General features: G+C 39.3%; 1 protein-coding gene across 3 annotated transcripts in view; it reads left to right on the plus strand.

Annotated features, from left to right (window-relative positions):
- PDE3A (phosphodiesterase 3A) overlaps positions 1 to 22,708 on the plus strand; it is a 376,263-nt gene that overhangs the window by 317,569 nt on the left and 35,986 nt on the right. For all 3 annotated transcript variants that reach the window (XM_005911912.3, XM_070371160.1, XM_070371161.1), the window contains exons 6-9: positions 9,879 to 10,098; positions 14,011 to 14,096; positions 17,371 to 17,525; positions 19,540 to 19,677. In XM_005911912.3, coding sequence (XP_005911974.3) covers positions 9,879 to 10,098; positions 14,011 to 14,096; positions 17,371 to 17,525; positions 19,540 to 19,677 — 599 coding nt within the window. The remainder of the gene's footprint in view (positions 1 to 9,878; positions 10,099 to 14,010; positions 14,097 to 17,370; positions 17,526 to 19,539; positions 19,678 to 22,708) is intronic.

Genomic DNA, 22,708 nt, shown 5'->3' on the forward strand with positions numbered 1-22,708 from the left:
TCAGATTGTAGGTATTTTTTAAAAGATTTTTAAGGAAAATAATTAAAATGTGAGACAATAATGACAAGTAACTCAAGGGATGAAGGATGAATTGAAATGTTCTGCACTCTTGTATTGCTCAGAAAACAGACTCAGATGAGGAAACTGAGGCAGAAATGTTGAGTAACTTGCCCAAGGCCACACAATTAATCCAGAATTCTTTCTTTTGTCCTAAAGACTTATTAGAAAAAAATGGGGATGACAAATTGAGATAACTTAAAATTAGGATTTTTTTTGGTCTTGTCCCTAGCCGAGGACAAGATAATGAAAGGATTTGGTTTTCTGTCTCTCAATTTCTTCACTAGGTCATGAAATTAAAATTCTTAAGATAACATTCTTTATCAACATGATAAAGTCAAGAAGATAGAAATTAATGGTTAGTGTATTCCCTAGAAATAATAGAGCAAATGATGAGACAGACTTGAGGAACAACCTCAGATTCTGTGCCCTGCTCCTGACTTCATATGCCTGTGCTTAAGAAGGGCAACATGTGAAAGGAAAAGAGGCTCCACAGAGGATACCACAAAGGCAGATGGTAGAGATGAGAGTTGGGCTTCTCAGGTGGCCCAGTGTTAAACAATCCACCTACCAATGCAGGAGATGCAAGAGATGTGGATTCAATCCCTTGGTTGGGAAGATCCCCTGGAGAAGGGAATGGGAACCCACTCCAGTATTCTTGCCTGGAAGATAACATGGAGAGAGGAGCCTGGTGGGCTACAGTCCATGGGGTCACAAAGAGTTGGACACTACTGAATCACACACACACACACACACACACAAGGGTCACAGTAACGGCAAGAGCCTCCCACATTCTTGCCTTAAAGTACATAAAACATCTCTGTCATTGATTGGTTTGGGAAGGATTTTGCATTGTGCCATCTTTAGACTGCTCTCACAGCAGAGCTAAATGTTTATAAAGTAACCTATATCCTATGTATGCTGAATTGTTTAAATCCCTGAAAGTCTGCCAAAAGGAAGAAAACTTTCCAAGAGTCAAGAGAGCTGAAACTCAAGTACAGTTCTACCTGATCAGATGGGCCCTTCTGTTTGGGAACTCATCTCCCTGCATGGATGGCTGGTTGGGGTTGATTTGCCAAATAGATGTGATTTAAGTGAGTGTGATGCCCTGCTACACCCACCTCCCCAACCCCCACCCCTGCCCCAGGTTTCAAGAAAATGTGGAAAGAGGCAGAGAAAAGCCCCTTTATGTGGCCAAGAGAGTAAGGAAATGGAATTAAATAAAGTGTGAGGAGGAAAGTAAGAAGCAGTAGGCAGAAGAGATAGGGGATGCAAGCGTAAACTTAGAGTACAGAAACACTGGAAGATAAACGACCTGTTTTGAGATGGGACTAATGAAATCTGTTCTTTGCGCAAATCAAGTAAACAGTGAGTCCTCTGGCTCCATCCATCAGTATTCATTTAAACAGTTGAAGCACAACCAATTATTATGCAGTTACTAATATAAAATAAATGGATGAAATCACATATGAGTCCTTTGATTAAAGCCTGAAAACAGGAGATATAAATATAATTTATTTTCTGTGTTGCTTTTCTGAGTCACTGAATATGTAAAAATGCCTTTCTGTCATTCTACTTTTGAAATCTAATTCATGCTTATCAGAGCTGCAGTGAGTCGTTCCCTTTCCAGATTCTTATAAATTTTATGATTCTGATAATCCTATTGCAATGATTACAGATATCTCTATACCTGAAAGTTAGACTGAGTTTTGCCTATAGAAAATTTGAAATGAGAGACAACTTGAATTATGGCATTGTGATTTTTTTTTCCTTTTTGCATCTGTGTAATTTTACTTTTTGTTTTGGAAAAATATTGGGGCTGTTTTCCTGTGGGTGTGGAGAAGAGGCATGTATTTATCAGACAGGCTGGTCCCTTTTTTGTTCAATGAAAATTAAACAGAATTTTAAAGCACAAACAGATGGATTCACTTAAATCATTTCCCTCCAGTATTGTTTATCATCTCCTTTTGATTGCCCAAAGTTCCTTGTGTCTTGACCCACATTTTCTCATGTTCTCAGGAGCAAGGAATTAAAGACTCAATTACTCAAAGGAGTTGGTACTTTAGAACTTTTTAAAGTTATGTTTTTAATTTTTAAATTTTTAATTTTAAGTATTTCAGAGTAGAGTGGTCTGAATCATCCAAAGAATTGTATTTCATGAGCTGGGTCTTTTTCCTGGAGTCTCTTAAAATTATTCAAGAAAAATGAGGATAAATATGTTTGAGAGCATGCACATTTATCTCAGTCCCTTCATGTGTATGTGTGTGTGTGTATTTGTGTAACATAAGATTGGGTGAGACTTCAGGGGTTATCAGTTCTATCCCTCTAACTTTAGACATGATTACACTTTAAATAATCTTATAAAATAATTTGTTTTTGATGACATATAATAATATCCTTTTCCTGTGAAATAATTTTATTTGCAGTCTCTCCTTCTAAGAAAGAGTAGTCTTCCCTCATAGCTCAGTTGGTAAAGAATCCACCTGCAATGCAGGAGATCCTGGTTCGATTCCTGGGTTGGGAGGATCCGCTGGAGAAGGGACAGGCTACCCACTCCAGTATTCTTGGGCTTCCCGTGTGGCTCAGCTGGTAAAGAACCTGCCTGCAATGCGGGAGACCTGGGTTCAATCCCTGGGTTGGGAAGATCTCCTGGAGAAGGGAAAGGCTACCCACTCCAGTATCCTGGCCTGGAGAATTCCATGGACTGTATAGTTCATGGGATCACAAAAAGTCAGACATGACTGAGCGACTTTCACTTCTTTTATTTGATTATTCTCTACATTTGTCATCTCTCCTATTTGAAGACTAATGTATGTAAATATATGGCCATTTCCTACAGCATTCCTAACCATTTCTGCTTTTAAAATTTTAAGTAGACTATGATAACACACACTGTGAGAAATAGTTTGGCTTGAGGAAAAAGAAATTTATATGTTTATGCCTTTATCTTCTCACCTGTAGAATAAAATGTTCTTGCTTTTCAGGGGGTTGCCAAGACCCCTGCTTGTTCACATTGTTCAAAATATGTAACCTCACACCCTTGCAGAAGCAAAGTGTTTTTCCTCTGTTACAAGGTTCATTTTAAATTTCATTCCAGGCAGTAAGTCTGGAGTCTTTAGTTCTGCTTATTTGTTTTAAATTTTGTTAATCCCTAAGTTCCAAGAACTCTAATCATTGAGTGGATTTTTAAATTTTTAAGAGCGAATTGCATGTCTCTAAGTGAATCAGCTGGCAGCTATTAAAAATCAACAGTGAAGAAAATCACTCCTCTCATAAATTGCCTTCAGAAAATATATGTGTGCAGACAGAAATGGATCATGTTCCCACAGGCTTTCAACTACTTTTAAAAAGTGCTAGGAAACTATCCCCAAACTCACAATTAGTTATCAGAATAATTAAGAAATTGCCTAAAGCGGTGCCTGTCAGGAGCCTCTTTGGTGTGCCTGTGTGCTCAGTTGTTCATTCACGTCCTGCTCTGTGGACTGTATGGATCATTTGTGACCCCATGGATTGTAGGCACCAGGCTCCTCTGTCCATAGGACTTTTCAGGCAAGAATGCTGTAGTGGGTTGCCATGCCGTCCTCCAGGGAATCTTTCTGACCCAGGGATCGAATTCGCATCTCTTATGTCTCTGGCATTGGCAGGCAGGTTCTTTACCACTAGCGCCACCCAACTGGGACTTTCCTGGTGATCCAGTGGTTAAGACACTGTGCTTCCACTGCAGGGGGCACGGTTTCAATCCCTGCTCAGGAAACTAAGATCTTTCATACCTTGCAATGCAGCTAAACAAAACATACAAAAAACAACCACCACAAAAAAGATAATTCCTTAAAAAAAAAAAAAAAAATGATGCCGGAATTAAAACTTTGCCATGATCTGGCCAGCCCCATGCAACCTTGCCCCACAATCTCTCTGACCATGTTCCCTTCCCCTCCTTCCTCTTTGCTAACCTGCAGTCACACTGACCTCCTAACTGGTCCTCTGACAACCCCCGGGTAGGTCCCTCTTTCTGGAACATGTTTTCCCCAATACTTGTCTAAATGTCTTCCTTATTTTATCAAGCCTCTGTTCAAATGTTAGCCTTAGGGCATTCTGTCCTTCTTGATCCTCTATCCTCTGCATTATTTGTTTTCTGGGTATGAAATATATTTACTTATGTGGTGTGTATATATATATATATTTTTTTTTTAATTAGAGGATAATTACTTTACAATATTGTGATGGTTTTTGCCATACATTGACATGAATCAGCCATAGGTATACATATGTCCCCTCCCTCTTGACTCCACCTCCCACCTCCATCCCCATGCCACCCCTCTAGGTTATCACAGAGCACGACTTTGGGTTCCCTGCATCATACATCGAACTCCCACTGGCTATTTGTTTTACATATAGCAATGTTTATGTTTCAGTGCTATTCTCTCATCATCCCACCTCCTCCTTCCCCCACTGTGTCCAACATGTCTGTGTCTTCTTTGCTGCTATGCAAGTAGGGTGATCAGTACTATCTTTTTAGATTCCATATACATGCATTAATATGCAATATTTGTCTTTCTCTTTCTGACTTAGCTTACTTTGTATAATAGTTGCTTTGTATCAGTTAAAATTCCCTGACTTTCTTTTCTTCCCCAACCCCCTTTCTTCTTCCTCCTTCTCTTCTTTCTCTAGTTTCTGTCTCCCCTGAAAGCTCCAAGAGCAGGGAATTTTCTTTCATTCACTATCGCATCCTTTACTCCCTGGAATAGGGCGCACAATCAATATTTGTTAAATGAACAAATCATTGGGATACTTACTCTGTGCAAATACCTTGATAACCTTTAAACCACATCAAACTAGTATCCAACTCCTTAATGGTTAAGCTGCTTTTCTAAGATTATCTGGAGACTCAGTCGGCCTTAATTTAATAAATAGTCTAAATTAAACTAACACTTTCTAACTTTTCTTATATGACAGCTTATATATTTGTATAATGATATGTGCAAATATGTTATATAGCTGTGGTGAAATGAAAAGAATTGAGAGGTTTTTGAAATTTGTATTTATTTTATAAAATAAGAAAATCAAATTATATTAGTGATCATAATAAAATTTAATTTATTCTGGAGCACTCAAATTGATAAAAATGTACAACTGTTAGTACTTCCCAGAACACTTGTAACTTACTTGCTGCACACAATGATAGGTTGGTTGGAAAACAGTGAGTTAAAAATCCAGTGTACTTAGGTGTCTTTTGGCTCAGGAAATTACATAAGGATATAGTTTGTCAGCAGTGGCTCAGACTATGAAAAATTTGCCTGCAATGCAAGAGACCTAGATTTGATCCCTGGATTGGGAAGACCCCTTGGAAAAGGGAATGGCTACCTACTCCAATATTCTTGAATAGAGAATCCAATGGACAGAGGAGCCTGGTGGGCTACAGTCCATGGGGTTGCAGAGAGTCAAACACAACTAACACTTTGATTTTTCTTTGGTAAAATAGCTAAATCTTTTCAGTAGTAATAGAAATCAAAATGCAAACCATAAGGTATGTGATTGTAAAGAGCAAAACATGCAACCTAGTAGACAATGAATTTTCCTTCCTCGTTGGGTCGTTTCTGATAGAATAGTGTGCTAATAAAGCACAATCTACCAAGAATGCTAGGCTCACTCCATATTCTCCTATTTCCTCTCACTGTGACCCTGGGGAGGTTATTTAATCTTCCTGGGTCAAAGTGGTTTCATTTGTTCAACATAGGCAGAGGTTGAGCTGTTGATCAGGAATCCATAGAAATATTGAGAAAAGGCCTTGGAGGGGTAGCTAGCCTCCACATTTAATCAAAGAAAGAGTATAATTTCTTATATTTTAAAGTAGACAAAATAATAAATAGCAGTGCTAACAAGAAACTTAAACATTATAAAAGCCAATCAACAAGCCTAATATTCCTTTCAGTGGACCAGAAAACCTCTGGCTGTGACAAATAAAACTTTTGAGAGAACTGGACATTGGAAGCAAACTAGGCCAGCTGCCAGGTCACCACACATCTTATTCAGTGATGTGAATATCGCTGGCTGTATGTCTCCCCAGAGTGATGAGCAATAGAAAAATGACTTTTAAGGATTTCACTTTATTTGCTTTACAGTAGACTGTTTAGCCATGTGGTCATGAGAAATAGTAAGCGGGAGGCTGGTTAGAACTTCTCTCTCTCTCTCCTTCAGTTTTAGTGCAGGCTGTATTCTCTGTATTTGGAGAGAGTAACTTCAAAAGACATCATCCCGGTCCTCAGACGTCAGTGCTTGGAAATGGATGCCAGTGCTCTTTAAAATTTTCACAACCAAGAGTAAACACAGTTTGGCACAAATGTCCACACTTATCATTTGAGCTTGAAGTCATTGTTTCATCTGAAATGGATCATGTTACATTTTTCAATGTATCCAAACAGTTTCTGACACACAAAAGTTAGTTTCACTGAAAGTGTGGATGGTTAATAAACTCCCTCAAAAATGGATCTTCTTCATTTACATATTTTAAGCAACCAGTGGTGGCTCAGAGATAAAGAATCTGCTTGTGACACAGGAGGCACAAGTTTGATCCCTGGATCAGGAAGATTGCCTGGAGGTGGTAACCCACTCCAGTATTCTTGCCTGGAAAATCCCATGGACAGAGGAGCCTGGCAGGCTACAGTCCACAGGGTCACAAGCATCAGACATGACTTAGCAACGAAACCATTACCACCACTAAGCAGCCAATGCCTGCCAAAAAACTCTGCTCCACATACATTAATGTTGAAAACTATGGCAGATCCTGTTGCTACTAAAAACCTCATAATGAAAGAGAAGGCAAACACATGAGAAGTTTTTAACTATTATCATCAGGTCAGAATGCCAAGAGAAAACAAAAATGGGAGGAGAAAATAATACCCTTCTGCAGAAAGACAAATATCATATGATATAGCTTATAGGTGGAATCTACAAAAAAAAGGGGGGGGGTTACAAATGGACATGTTTACAAAACAAGTAGAGTTACAGATGGTCACCTTATGGTCACCAGAATATAAGTGATGGGGGCGGAGATAAATTGGGAGATTGGAATCAATATATACACACTGCTGCTGCTGCTGCTGCTGCTGCTAAGTCACTTCAGTCGTGTCCAACTCTGTGCGACCCCATAGACGGCAGCCCACCAGGCTCCCCTGTCCCTGGGATTCTCCAGGCAAGAATACTGGAGTGGGATGCCATTTCCTTCTCCAATGCATGAAAGTGAAAATTGAAAGTGAAGTCGCTATATAAAATAGGAAACTAATAGTAACCTGCTGTATAGCACGGGGAACTCTCTCAATACTCTGCAATGGCCTATATGGGAATTCACTTTGATGTGCTAACACAGCATTGTAAATCATCTATCAGATCAGATCAGATCAGTCACTCTGTCGTGTCCGACTCTTTGCGACCCCATGAATCGCAGCAGGCCAGGCCTCGCTGTCCATCATGAACTCCCGGAGTTCACTAAGACTCACGTCCATCCAGTCAGTGATGCCATCCAGCCATCTCATCCTCTGTCTTCCCCTTCTCCTCTTGCCCCCAATCCCTCCCAGCATCAGAGTCTTTTCCAGTGAGTCAACTCTTCGCATGAGGTGGCCAAAGTACTGGAGTTTCAGCTTTAGCATCATTCCTTCCAAAGAAATCCTAGGGCTGATCTCCTTCAGAATGGACTGGTTGGATCTCCTTGCAGTCCAAGTGACTCTCAAGAGTCTTCTCCAACACCACAGTTCAAAAGCATCAATTCTTTGGCACTCAGCCTTCTTCACAGTCCAACTCTCACATCCATACATGACCACAGGAAAAAGCATAGCCTTGACTAGATGAACCTTTGTTGGCAAAGTAATGTCTCTGCTTTTGAATATGCTATCTAGGTTGGTCATAACTTTCCTTCCAAAGAGTAAGCGTCTTTTAATTTCATGGCTGCAGTCACCATCTGCAGTGATTTTGGAGCCCAGAAAAATAAAGTCTGACACTGTTTCCACTGTTTCCCCATCTATTTCCCATGAAGTGATGGGACCAGATGCCATGATCTTCGTTTTCTGAATGTTGAGCTTGAAGCCAACTTTTTCACTCTCCACTTTCACTTTCATCAAGAGGCTTTTGAGTTCCTCTTCACTTTCTGCCATAAGGGTGGTGTTATCTGCATATCTGAGGTTATTGATATTTCTCCTGGCAATCTTGATTCCAGTTTGTGTTTCTTCCAGTCCAGCGTTTCTCATGATGTACTCTGCATATAAGTTAAATAAGCAGGGTGACCATATACAGCCTTAACGTACTCCCTTTCCTATTTGGAACCAGTCTGTTGTTCCATGTCCAGTTCTAACTGTTGCTTCCTGACCTGCATACAAATTTCTCAAGAGGCAGATCAGGTGGTCTGGTATTCCCATCTCTTTCAGAATTTTCCACAGTTTATTGTGATCCAAACAGTCAAAGGCTTTGGCATAGTCAATAAAGCAGAAATAGATGTTTTTCTGGAACTCTCTTGCTTTTTCCATGATCCAGCGGATGTTGGCAATTTGATCTCTGGTTCCTCTGCCTTTTCTAAATCCAGTTTGAACATCTGGAAGTTCACGGTTCACATATTGCTGAAGCCTGGCTTGGAGAATTTTGAGCATTACTTTACTAGTGTGTGAGACGAGTGCAATTGTGCAGTAGTTTGAGCATTCTTTGGCATTGACTTTCTTTGGGATTGGAATGAAAACTGACCTTTTCCAGTCCTGTGGCCACTGCTGAGTTTTCCAAATTTGCTGGCATATTGAGTGCAGCACTTTCACAGCATCATCTTTCAGGATTTGAAATAGCTCAACTGGAATTCTATCATCTCCACTAGCTTTGTTTTTAGTGATGCTTCCTAAGGCCCACTTGACTTCACATTCCAGGATGTCTAGCTCTAGGTCAGTGATCACACCATCGTGATTATCTGGGTCGTGAAGATCTTTTTTGTACAGTTCTTCTGTGTATTCTTGCCACCTCTTCTTGATATCTTCTGCTTCTGTTAGGTCCATACCATTTCTGTCCTTTATCGAGCCCATCTTTGCATGAAATGTTCCTTTGGTATCTCTGATTTTCTTGAAGAGATCTCTAGTCTTTCCCATTTTGTTGTTTTCCTCTATTTCTTTGCATTGATCGCTGAAGAAGGTTTTCTTATCTCTTCTTGCTATTCTTTGGAACTCCGCATTCAGATGTTTATATCTTTCTTTTTCTCCTTTGCTTTTCACTTCTCTTCTTTTCACAGCTATTTGTAAGGCCTCCCCAGACAGCCATTTTGCTTTTTTTGCATTTCTTTTCCATGGGGATGGTCTTGATCCCTGTCTCCTGTACAATGTCACGAACCTCATTCCATTGTTCATCAGGCAGTCTATCTATCAGATCTAGGCCCTTAAATCTATTTCTCACTTCCACTGTATAATCATAAGGGATTTGATTTAGGTCATACCTGAATGGTCTAGTGGTTTTCCCTACTTTCTTCAATTTAAGTCTGAATTTGGCAATAAGGAGTTCTATACTCCAATAAAAATTAGAAAATAATATCTTTCTGTCCTGAAGTTACTCCAGGACACCAGGGCTTTTACTGAACTTGCTAGCATTACCACTGAATTTTCATGATGATTCATTTCTCATATTTCATGCTGCAGTGATGCCCCCACTGTGCAGCCTGTCTGCAGAGGAGGCCAGCCCTGTGGTCTGAGGACTCACATAGTCCTTCCTGAGTTAAAAGGAGTCCAAAGGGAAGGCTAAGAGCTGCAATTTTGACTTTCAAAGACATTTACTTAGGACTTAACAGTTCTCTCTTTGTTTATTAGGTTCCCTTGTGAAAATTTCACCTCTTTCCTCACCCTGTTCCTCACCTCTCCACGGGACCCCTGCCAGCAGCCCGGTCAGCAAAGTTTCTGCAGTGCAGTTCCCAGAGTCTTCCGACACAACTGCCAAATCAGGCCTAAGTTCTCACCGGGCCTTAACTTACACACAGAGCGCCCCTGATCTTTCTCCTCAGATCCTGAATCCACCTGTTATATGCAGCAGGTAAGGAATTTTATGTTGTTCACTGGAGTCTAAGTAATAATAAAACTAACACTGGTTTTCCCCTTAGGAACTCTCACCACCAGCCCACATAGCTTTGTGTAGGTTGCCTAAGTAGTTGACAAGAAAGTCCAAGACAGTGTGGTCTGTGTTGAATAGGCTGGAATAGAAACTTAATTTTTCAGTGCTTCTCCGTTCATAGGAATTTTAGAGATCTTATGTTCCATACATGTCTGTGGTGCTGATATAAAATAATTAGTTTTATATTTTACCTGCTTACTGATAGAGAGTGCATCAAACATCTAATTAAAAACTCCTATCAAGTCATTCAGTGTAATTTGGTATTTTGTTGGGATATCTTTTACTTGTTCTCCGGGGAGAATTTTATACCGATTTTAAAGGTACTGTTTTTTAAGGTTGCATTTCCCATTGTGACATTTTAAAAATGTGCAGATAATGTGTCACACATTGTGACTGTTCCCAAATGGATCTCTGAATACAATGAAGCGATTGCCTGTGCTGCTCTGTCATGTTTAAATAGGGAGACAAAGTGTTGTCTCTTACAGGGGATAAGAAAAAAGAACCTAACATGGTAAGATTAATTATTTTGTCTATATTGTCACTAAAAAAGAAATACCTTCTCTACCAATTAACATATTATTGTTCTTCAGTAATAGCTTCATCTTGAATACCTGCTTTAAAGCATTGCAATTTTTTTAAGTAGAAAAGAGTTGAGTGTTTTAAAATTAAGTATAATTATGAGAGTGCCTTGAATAAAATGTTATTTCCCCCCCTAAGCTGAATGACCATAACTGAATAAATTAGTTACATGTTGGTCTTCTTATATCAAATACTGGGTCACAGACCCAGATTTGACCAGTGAATTCAAATTTAAGCCTCACAAATTTCATTTTCTGACCCTTTGTTCATAAATTCTGTGTTAAATAATCATTTTTATAATCTTTATTTTTGCTTTTCTCTTTATTAATACTTTCAAAGGGATGATAATTTGTGTTTGGTTAGGACCGGAGTGAAAAGTTATTCCACCATCCAAACCTTACTCTGTTGCTCTGTGCATAATACCATTTTCAATAGAATCATTCCCTTAGGATGTTAATCCCATCTTTTTCTGTGGTAAAACAGGCCTATCATATTTTCCTTTTAGCGATTTACAACACGCATCACTTTATTGGAAGCTCTGAGAAGTCCTGCAAAAAGAAAACGCCTTGAGTTTTGTTTCCTCTGGCATCTCCTGACTTTATTTAACCACAGAACCCATTTCTTTAGGTTAACACCCAGTAATTGCCCGTGGAGCTAGTGTCTGGGGGAACACCCTGAAGAAACACTTTTTTGTGGTGTGCGTCCTGGGCCCAGATGAAACCCAAGGGAGTCACCAGACTCAATGACATCTGCTTGCAGCGTTTCTAGGGAGACACTCCCACTGTGAGCTGCAGACTTTTAAGAAATCAGTTGCCTATAGGAAGAACCAAGGGGTTCAGAAAAGATGTATTATACCACTTCCGTAGCTTTGCTCACCGAAGTTTTTTTTTTTTTTTTTTTGGTATTCTTAGCAGAAAGAATGTAATGGGATTTTTACAAAAGAGGTTTTGGAGAAAAACAAGGGAATTTAACTGCCTACTTGTTCAGTAATGTTTATAAATCCAGTAGTGTGTGTTTTATTTGCTGGGGCTTTATAAATCTATAATTCAAACCATGTTTTATTATTGCCTTCAAGGCAGCCACCCATGTAGGCACAGAGAGCTCCAGAAACACACGACTAATTATTGTGGTTTTCCCTGCTGAACTTGAAGGGCTTGGCGTTGAATCCGAGTCTCTTGGCTGCTGTAACGTCTATGCAACAAGCTGTTTTTCTGGCAGGAGAGGTAGTCTATTTGAACTCCTAATTTAAACGTTCCTTTCAAGTATTATCTTGCAGAGAAAAATCTTCAAACTAGTAAACTACTTTTACCAAGTTTCATCCCAGAACAGAAACCCATAATTTACACCTATGGACTTTTTCCTTCGGTTCTGTCATTTTCTTTTGAGTCCCTAAGTCAGACTGATGGGATTTCATAATTTAAAATATTTCATATGTGATGCTTTCCACTGACATTCAAGGCTTGAAAAATAAATTTGCTTTGGATGAAAACACTCTAACTGGGAAATGCTTATCTCACTACACATATAAACACAATTCAAGGGGAAAAAGTGATGAGATATTTAATATATTAAATTATAAACTATGATTCTTCTCTTTTCTATTTAGAGTGAGTAATTTGTGGCTAAATAGCAAATAAACAAAAGTTCTCTGAGACCCTTTGTATGAATAATATTAGGCAGAATGAAAGAACCCAGAAACAAAATACAGAATTAAAACCTAATCAAGTCTCTAAACAAGATAAGTGAGAGAAGAAACTTGCCAGACCATTTGCTGGATTACTTTGTAATTTATTAAACAGTCAAACTGTTGAGAAAGCAAATGTAGCCTGCCTCCTCCAACTTCTTATGTTAAAGAACCCTGCCCATCTCTCAAGGACCTTCATTTTTCTCCATGTTGATATTCAACTCTTTGCAACCCCATGGATTGTAGCCCTCCAGGCTCCTCTGTCCATGAGATTCTCCAGGCAAGAATACTGATGTGGGTAGCCATTTCCTTCTCCAGGGCATCCTCTCAACCCAGAGATTGAACCCACATCTCCTGCACTGGCAAACGGATTCTTTACCACTGAGCCCCCAGGGAAGCCCTTTATCTCCTTTACCCACAGTATACTCCCTTGATCTGTTTTTCTCAACTTGCATCCTGTGTGGTCAGGTTTACAGCCACTGTTTGTCAAAATATACCTTAACAGGTGAACTGATCCATCTGAAGACAAATAATTAAATTTTATGGCAAAAAATAAAAATAATCTACCAGTTTTTTTATTTTCATGTTTGCAATCATTTTTTAAAGGGCTTTTTGGATATAACCCACAGAAATAAATCTAATCATGAAGCTTTTTAGCAGACACAAAATGATTCCGCTGGGAAAGATATTTTTGACCAAATACACATAGGCACTTCCAAAATCACTGCTGTAAGTATGTAGCTGACTATTCCAGGATTCTCTAAATAATGTCAGAGAAAGTTACCAACAGTTTCATTTCACCTCAAATATGATCTTGATTGTGGAAGAGCATGAGAGTTGAACAGAGTGTCTGATCCTTTGTATTGAGTATGCTTTCCTTCAGTTCAGTTCAGTCGCTCAGTCGTGTCCAACTCTTTGCGACCCCATGAACCGCAGCACGCCAGGCCTCCCTGTCCATCACCAACTCCCGGAGTCCCCCTAAACTCATGTCCATTGTGTCGGTGATACCATCTAACCATCTCATCCTCTGCCATCCCCTTCTCCTGCCTTCAATCTTTCCCAGCATCAGAGTCTTTTCAATGAGTCAGCTCTCTGCATCAGGTGGACAAAGTATTGGAGTTTCAGCTTAAACATCAGTCCCTCCAATGAACACCCAGGATTGATCTTCTTTAGGATGGACTGGTTGGATTTCCTTGTAGTCCAAGGGACTCTCAGGAATCTTCTCCAACGCCACAGTTCAAAAGCATCAATTCTTCGGCACTAAGCTTTCTTTATAGTCCAACTCTCACATCCATACATGACTACTGGAAAAACCATAGCCTTGATTAGACAGACCTTTGTTGGCAAAGTAATGTCTCTGCTTTTTAATATGCTTTCCTTACCACTGACCAAAACAGTATCCCACATATCAATGTCCATGTAAAAGACAAAATGATTTTTTTTCCATCAGAGGAATAAGTAGAGTGCCAGAATATGTGATTGTTTTTTATCCTAATATATACATACCTGGTGTGTGCCTACAATTTTCTGAAAATAAAGGACCTACTTACAGCTGTTCCATTATTTCTCAGCTGTGGCAGACCATATTCCCAGGGGACTTCTGCCGACGGGCCCCTGGAAAGAAGCGGGGCAGCCATTCGGACACCAACCAGAACAGGTAATTCTTCTTTGGATTCTGTTCCTCAAAATGGAAACTGCTCTACTAGATTTTTTTTTTTCCTAATCAGAAAAAGATAACATATGTTTCTGATTTTTTAGATTGCAAGTTTAAAAAGACAATGAAGGAGATAAAAATCATCCACAGTCCTACTACCTAGAGTTAATCATGGGTTATGTTTTGATACAAAGCTATCCAAAATGTTTATTGTGTCTGTACACAAATGAATATATTTTTAAATGAGACACCATTTTCTATAATGTATAGAACACTATAGAAATGCTATTTTATCTTGGACATTGTAGGGTCATCTATTTTAGGGTACGCTCTGGGGATCTCCATCACAGAGCCTGAGAATTGACCCTGCTTAGATTACTGTGAGCTTGGGAGGTAAAAACCATAGTTTTTCTTGAGGCAGTATTACAGAGGCTCAGAAAAATAGGCATTGCAGCTTGATTTATATCCTGATTCTGCTTCCAACTCGTCTGTAATCTCTGTGTCTTAGTTCCTTCATCAGTAATAGAGATAATAAGGGTCCTACTGGACGAGGATTATAGATAGTTAAATTACTAAAGTACAGAAAGCACTTATTTTAGTATCTGGGTCACTGTAAGGAGTGTTTGCTGCCATAGTTATCATAATAATTATTATTTTATTTTTATTGGTGTAACCCTAGGGACTTGCTTTTGTTATTGCTGCAAGTTCATAAGGCAGGAAACCAGGGGGTGCTACTGGTAAAGAATCCACCTGCCAATGCAGGAGACCCCAGAGACCAAGGCATGATCCCTGGGTCAGGAAGATCCCCTGGGAGTAGCAGATGGCAACCCGCTCCAGCATCCTTGCCTGGGAAATTCCGTGGACAGGGGAGCCTGGCAGGCTATGGACCAGGCGATTGCAAAGAGTCAGACACAACTGGGCGCACGTGTTGTGCACACACACACACACATATGAACTTTAGGCTTTATGATGATAGAGTGATCTAAGAATGGTTCTTAATTATCTGCTCCAGCATTTTTTAATACTCAATAAATATTGATCATTTGCCTATGAGAATGATGTGCCATGGCAGTGGACAAACATCCAGGGACATAGGCAAGGGGAAATTAAAAGGAGGGTTCTCTGTGTGGCCGTTATACGATAGGGTACACTGAAGACTCAGAATATTCTCTTCTCTACGTCCCTGATCTTCCCTGACTCTACTGAGGCTGATAGAATAAGGAGTGTCTCCTTATCACCCTTGGCCTCCTGTGGAGCTATATGGCCTTTGAGTGTGCTTCTTCATTTTTCTGAAAATTCTGGGATTGAAACTTATCAGTTACATGTTTTTATAATTGCTGTGTCTGATTCTAATATAGAAGCAGTTGCATGAGAAAGATAAAAGAAAGATGGGTCCTTGAAAATGTGCAACAGAATACTCCTGATCGGAATAGGCTACATAATAAAAGCCATTATTCACCAGCAATATGAGGACATTTGACAAACCTAGACTATTCAAGCAGCTTTGGAAAAAAAGAGCAAATTTTCCTTCAATACTTAAACTACCCTAAAGAAGAAAGTATGGTGCTGGTGTAAACATTATCAAATAGAATCATATGGAATTGAGTAGAAAGTCCCACATTAGACCCACACCTATTCAGCTGTTGAACCTTCAACAAAGATCCATTTTTCCAAGCAAATGGAGCTAGGAAAAAATGAATCTCACCCCTTACTTCACACCTGATGAAATTTTATCCTGAGATGGCACACAGACCCAATGGTAAAACCTAAAACAGTAAAACTTCTGAAAGAGAATGCGGGAAGATATCTTTGTGACTTAGGGAAAGGTGAAGATTTTATAGGCCATGGAAAGCAATAACCATTTTAAGAAAAACTAGATTTCATCAGAGGTAGAATATAGGAACTCAGATTTCATGAGTTCACTTCTGATGGTAGGATTTATCAGCTGTGGGCTCTTGGGCAACTTAAGCCTTTCTGTGCCTCAGTTTCCTGTTTGCAAAGTGAGCATATTAATGATGCAGTAGGGCAATAATACCTACCTCATAGGATTGTTGAGAGGATTCAGCATATTTGTACAAACAAAGTGCTTTCTGTGGTATCTCCCACGTAGCGAGCACCCCATAAATTTCAGTCAGGTGTTTCAGTCAGAAGAAGCTTCTTGAGGTCTTTACCCCAGAAGCATGTTCTTCAGACTCTTGACATTACCTGATGTATTTTCTGATTAGCACAGTTTAGTGTTCTTGCCTGGAGAATCCCGGGGATGGGGGAGCCTGGTGGGCTGCAGTCTATGGGGTCGCACAGAGTTGGACACGACTGAAGCAACTTAGCAGCAGCAGCAGCAGCACTAACTGTAATGAAAGATAGTGGAGATGAGTAAGGAAGGAAGGAAGCACAGATGTCTAGGGACCAAGATTGGATACAAGGACCTGCCATGCTCTTTAGCACATGCTGTGGCTTCTATATTCTACAGATTGCTTTGTTCTTGGGTATCACCTCAAATTCTCTTGCCCATGTGACATTTCTAGGGTTAGGGTTCTAATCAGCTACTTGGTAGTTTAGTGTGTTGGAGCATGCATAAAAGAAAAAGAATTATAAAGTCACAGGAGTTTATATGAAACCTGTGAACTTATCTACAAAACAGAAGTAGACTCACAGACATAGAAGATAAACTTAGGGTTACCAAAGAGGAAAGCATGTGAGGGAGAGATAAAGTAGGATTTGGGGATTAGCATCCCTGGTGATTCAAATGGTAAAGAATCTGGCTGCAATGCAAGAGACCTGGGTTAGATTCCTGAATCAGGAAGATCCCCTGGAGAAAGAAACAGCAACTCACTCCAGTATTCTTGCCTGGAGAATTCCATGGACAAAGGAACCTGGTAAGCTACAATCCATAGGATCACAAAGAGGTATCAACTACTGACCTGAGCATTATTATTGAGGGATTATTGGATGTCATATAAATCACAGATCATAATTCCATCTGTTTTATTGGGTTAAAAAGGATGTGTTTGCTCAGACTCTGGGAAATAGTAAGGACAGGGAAGCCTGGGGTGCTGCAGTCCATGGGGTCACAAATAGTTGGACATGACGTAGCAACTGAACAACAACAAAAATGTGTGCTTTCGCCCACCCGATGATCTTATGTTCTTGGTGTGTAAGCTCAGGAAAGTGGAATTTTCCTATGATATTTGTAGTATGTGTTTTAGGACTATTTGCTTAAATAGGACCCCTTTTTTCACTGCAAGTTTCATAATAAGCTCTTGCCTTTTAATTGCAGATGACGTCACTCAAGTTACCTCTGATTATGAAACGAATAACAACAGTGATAGCAGTGATATTGTACAGAATGAAGATGAGACTGAGGGCCCCAGAGAGGCTCTGAGAAAGACGTCATCTTGCAGCACCTACGCTCCGGAGACCATGATGTTCCTGGTAGACGCCCATCACTTATCTCATTAACTGACTTGAAAAATTGGTTTCTGTGACAGGAATTGACTTAGGAACAGATCCCTGAATCACCTCTTACATGGGTTACATGTATCTTGTAGCCCTTCCTGTATATCTGTATTATTTTCCTCTAAGTCTTACTGGTCTCAGGATTCTATTGTGGCTTCCCAGGTGGTGCTAATAGTAAAGAACCTGCTTCCCAGTGCAGGAGACATTAAGAGATGTGGGTTTGACCCGTGGGTAGGAGAGATGCCCTGGAGGAGGAAATGGCAATCCACTCCAGTGTTCTTGCCTAGAGAATCCTGTGGACAGAGGAGCCTGGCAGGCTATAGCCCATAGGGTCAGTTCTAGTATTTAATGATTAAAAACTTAAGTATTCATCTCCACAACTGATTGCAGTATTTCTTAACCAAGTCTAAAAATGTAAATATGCCTAGGAAAATTAATTGTCTCGATCAGGAAGGTAACATTTTATAAATATAAATCAATCAAAATGAAATCTGTCCTTTATCTTAGGACTTCTGTTGGCTTTTTCTAGCACCTCCTTGATTTAGAAAGTGAGCCAGTGTTTATTTTCCTTGTTATATTAAACCAGGTTGACATTGACACTTACTCCCCATTAAAATATTTTTTATTTATTTATTCTGTGTATTTTATTCTGTGTATTTATTCTGTGTATTTAAATAGCTCCACTTAAAGAGGATGGAAGCATACATTTGAGTCTGGTTCATTTGGGGGAGGCAATAAATAGCAGAAAACAGTTGACTGTAATGTGATTTTCCATTGCTGTTTTTATCATTTCTCTTTTACCTAATTTACCATATATACTTTTATTTTTTATTTAGTTTTTAATTGGAGTATAATTGCTTTACAATGTTGTATTGGTTTTTACCATGCAACAATACAAAGCATAGCTATACATATGCATGCTAAGTTGCTTCAGTCGTGTTCAAAAATTTGTGACCCTATGAACAGTAGCTTGCCAGGCTCTATCTGTCCATGGGATTCTCCAGGTAAAAATACTGGAGTGGGTTGCCATTTCCTTCTCCAGGGGATCTTCCCAACCCAGTGATCGAAGATGTAAGATGCATCTCTTACATCTCCTGCATTGGCAGGCATGTTCTTTACCAGTAGCGCTACCTGGCTCTTCCCTAATTATATACATATGTAACTATATATAACTATACATATAACTATATATATATATATATATGCACACACACACACACACTTACATATCCCCCTCCTACTATTTATAGTTTAAACTTGTCAGATAAAATAACTTAGGTGTTTCTTTATCCTCATTTTTTTTTTCTGGTAAATAAACTCTTAAGAATGTCTTTATTTGGTACCTGTTATACATTTTTGTTTTTACATATATTTGGTGCATGTTTTTTGGAAACCATGCAACACATGAATTAAATTAAAATACCTGAAAATTGTAGTAACTGTAACTCTATAGGATTAATGCTGATTTTGAAGCAATAATATAAATTGTACCAATTAGAGTAAGGGTGATTTACTCCCTCTCCCTACTCAAGGTTTTTTTGTTGTTTTTTGTTTTTGTTTTTGTTTTTTAGAGTTCAATAAGCCAGGAATCCTCATCTCAGAAGAATTTACATAAATATATAGAGGGAAATTTGCATACAGTTTCAGAGTGTTCTGAAGTCCTTGAATCTTTAAGAATTACACAGAAGACTAAAAAGCAGTTATGTTAATTTATGAAAGAAGCATCCAATTTTTCTATAGCATAGATGAACCAGCAATAGGCAGCACATAACGCAAAACTCATAGTCTGAATCATTAAGACCTTTTCTCATATCTTTGGGGTCAATATTTTGTTTCTTTTGACTTTTTTTTTTAAGATCATTAAGTCACCCAAAGTCATTTATTTCAGGTAAATTCCACTTGATTTAGAAAAGAAGGAACTTACCAAAGAAGGAACAAATTGCTATGTAGAAAAACTGCACGTTGTTAAAATATTTTATCTTCATTATAGGAAAAACCAATTCTTGCTCCTGAACCTCTTGTCATGGACAACTTGGACTCAATTATGGAGCAACTGAATACTTGGAATTTTCCAATTTTTGATTTGGTGGAAAAAATAGGAAGAAAATGTGGCCGTATTCTTAGTCAGGTAAGAAATGCATTCATGTATATGACTTTAAATGTAGGGAAAATATTCCTTAGTTGTTTAAAGCTCTGCACGTGGTTAACACCACTGGTGAGCATTAGGTGGAGAATACCCAGCATTCTGCAGAATCCTTGGTGGTGGGGTAACAAAAGAAATCGGAACTTCAAGTGAATAGAATATTGTATTCTTCAATTAAAATATTATATATATTCTAAGACAAAATGGAGGGAGCAGGGATACAAAAGGGAAGTGAAAAAATGATCTAAATTCATAGAATTCAACAAAAGGAAGCTGAACCAAGACCTCAAAAGAAGAAAGCTGCCAATTTATAAACACTAATTTATTGTCTAATAATTTCCAATTACGTTTTGTTTTTTTTTTAACTTTTGAGTAGTACAGTGCGTAGGCCTTATCTGATGGCTCAGATAGTAAAGAATCCACCTGCAGTGTAGGTGACCCGGGTTTGATCCCTGGGTTAAGAAATCCCCTAAAGAAGGGAACAGCTATCCACTCTAGAATTCTTGCCTGGAGAATTCCATGAACAGAGAAGCCTGGTGGGCTATAGTCCATGAGGTCCCCAAGAGTCAGACACAACTGAGTGACTAACACTTTTACTTTCTTTCACTTTAGTCCTTATCAAAAATAAAATATTAAAAGTATGTTTCCCCCAATCTGTGAGAAGCATATTAAATACAGCTCTTTATTTAAATATGAAAAATGTCTTTCAGTATCACAAGAAATATAGAATAAAACTATTGCTACATAAAATGTCTTTTTTTTTCCCCTTAAGTACTTTTTCCCTAAGTTTGACCAGTTTCAAGATTTTCCAAATAATGTTTCATTTCCCTGAGGGAGAGAGAAAACATACAGAAACTAAGAATTTGAACATGTTTGTTCTCAATAAATAAAACAATAGGGATTTGCTTCATTATCTAGCCCCTACTAAAATGCACACTCTTAATCAATGGGGATCATGGGTAGGAGGAGGAGGGGGGCAACCAAGGATGAGGTGGTCAGATAGCATCACTGAGTCAATGGACATGAGTTTGAGCAAACTCTGGGAGATAGTGAAGAACAGGGAAGCCTGGTGTGCTGTAGTCCATAAGGTCTCAAAGAGTTGGACGTGACTGAGTGACTGAACAACAAAATCGTGAAAGGGGCTCAGTCGTGTCCAACTCTTTGTGACCCCATATGGACTATACAGTCCATGGAATTCTCCAGGCCAGAATACTGGAGTGGGCAGCCTTTCCCGTGTCCTGGGAATCTTCCCAACCCAGGAATCAAACTAGGGTCTCCCACATTGCAGGCAGACTCTATAAGTTGAACCACAAGGGAAGCCCAAGCATACTGGAGTGGGTAGCCTTTCCCTTCTCCAGCAGATCTTCCCGACCCAGGAATCAAACCAGGGTATCCTGCATTGCAGGCAGATTCTTTACCAACTGAGCTATCTTGAAATGATAGTTATCAGCTTATTTTAAAATGTTTTAGGTTAGTTCTTAGAGATTGGAGAAATATCACAGCAGAGATACTAAAGACTAAAAGATTTGTTAATATCAGACTTAGGTGAGAATTCAGAACCCATTAACCCTTGCCTGCAAAACACTAGAAGAGAAATCATTTGCTGGACTGATTTCTTCTCTGTGCAGTGGACACAGGCTTCCTTCAGAACTCTGAGCAAGTTATCTGATTGTGGAATTTCAAAGTGAGGGTTCCTGATCCATGAAGGTTTAAAGGAAGGAATAGAGAGAACTTCTACCTTGTTCAAACACTAATGCTAGGCTAGTCTTCAAGACAAAAAATGTGTCCCTGCCTTCACGGAACTTCTGCTCCAATAGGAAAATTAGATATGTATCCAAATAATGACACTTCAACTTGCTACGCGCAGAGGTATGTTCAAATAATGGATGGCTTGTGAAGCTCATTGAGAAGGAAATGGCAACCCACTCCAGTGTTCTTGCCTGGAGAATCCCAGAGACGGGGGAGCCTGGTGGGCTGCCGTCTATGGGGTCGCACAGAGTCGGACACAACTGAAGCGACTTAGCAGTAGCAGTGTGAAGCTCAAAATAAGTAGAGAGTCTCCATAACACTTGGTCATAGCCTCTATTGGACTCTGTTCTGACCATGAACACATTGAGAACCAGAGTGGCAGCCCTTGGACTTTGACTTAGAGATACTATCCTTCTTTTTTTTTCTTAAAAAAATTTTATTGAGGTAACATTGGTTTAGGATATTATACAAGTTTCATGTGCATGCTATATTCATTCTTCTGTAGACGCTGCTGTGTGCCACCACTGAAAATGTAGTTTCCATCTGTCACCATACAGTTGATCCCTTCACCTGTTTGCCCTCTCTCATCACTGCTCTGTTCTCTATGCCTACATATGTTTCTTTTTGTGTGGTTTGTTCACTAATCTTGTTTGTTATATTCCACATATAAGTGAAATCATATCTTTCTCTGTCTGACTGATAACATTTGGCAGAATATCCTCAAGATACATGCGTATTTTTGCAAATTAATAGTGCCATTCTCCTTCTTTTCCTTTCTCCTTGATGCTGACCAGCATCTTTTCACGCTGGCTGAGCTTGAAGGCCGGTTTAAAAGGACTCCTGTTTTCTTCAGTCCGTCTCTGCCTCATGCCTCAAGACTTCTCCAGGGAGGTTTTGTGTCCCATCCCTGAATCTCATTGCATACCAGAACTCTGAGGGTGTGATTTTACCTGGAAAAATGCCTGAAATGGTGCCACGACAGGAGGTGGCAGCGGGCCAGGAAGTCTTTTTTCTCTTCTATTGAAGAGTGTGTTCCCTGGTATGGGAAGAAAAGTCTCAAATTGTTTTGCATTTGGCATATATGTCACAGATGTTCCAAAACTTTACAGTTTTGTCTTCAGAGTAACTTGGATGCAGGTTTTTTTTTTTTTTTTTAATCTCTAGTTGACAGAAGAAGAAACTGAGACTTAAAAGAGAAACGATACGGCTCATCTAAAGTCATATGGTAAACATTGGACCCAGGATTTGATGTATCTATATATAGAAA

This window comes from Bos mutus, chromosome 5 (assembly GCF_027580195.1).
Source record: "Bos mutus isolate GX-2022 chromosome 5, NWIPB_WYAK_1.1, whole genome shotgun sequence".
Classification (NCBI taxonomy): domain Eukaryota; kingdom Metazoa; phylum Chordata; class Mammalia; order Artiodactyla; family Bovidae; genus Bos; species Bos mutus.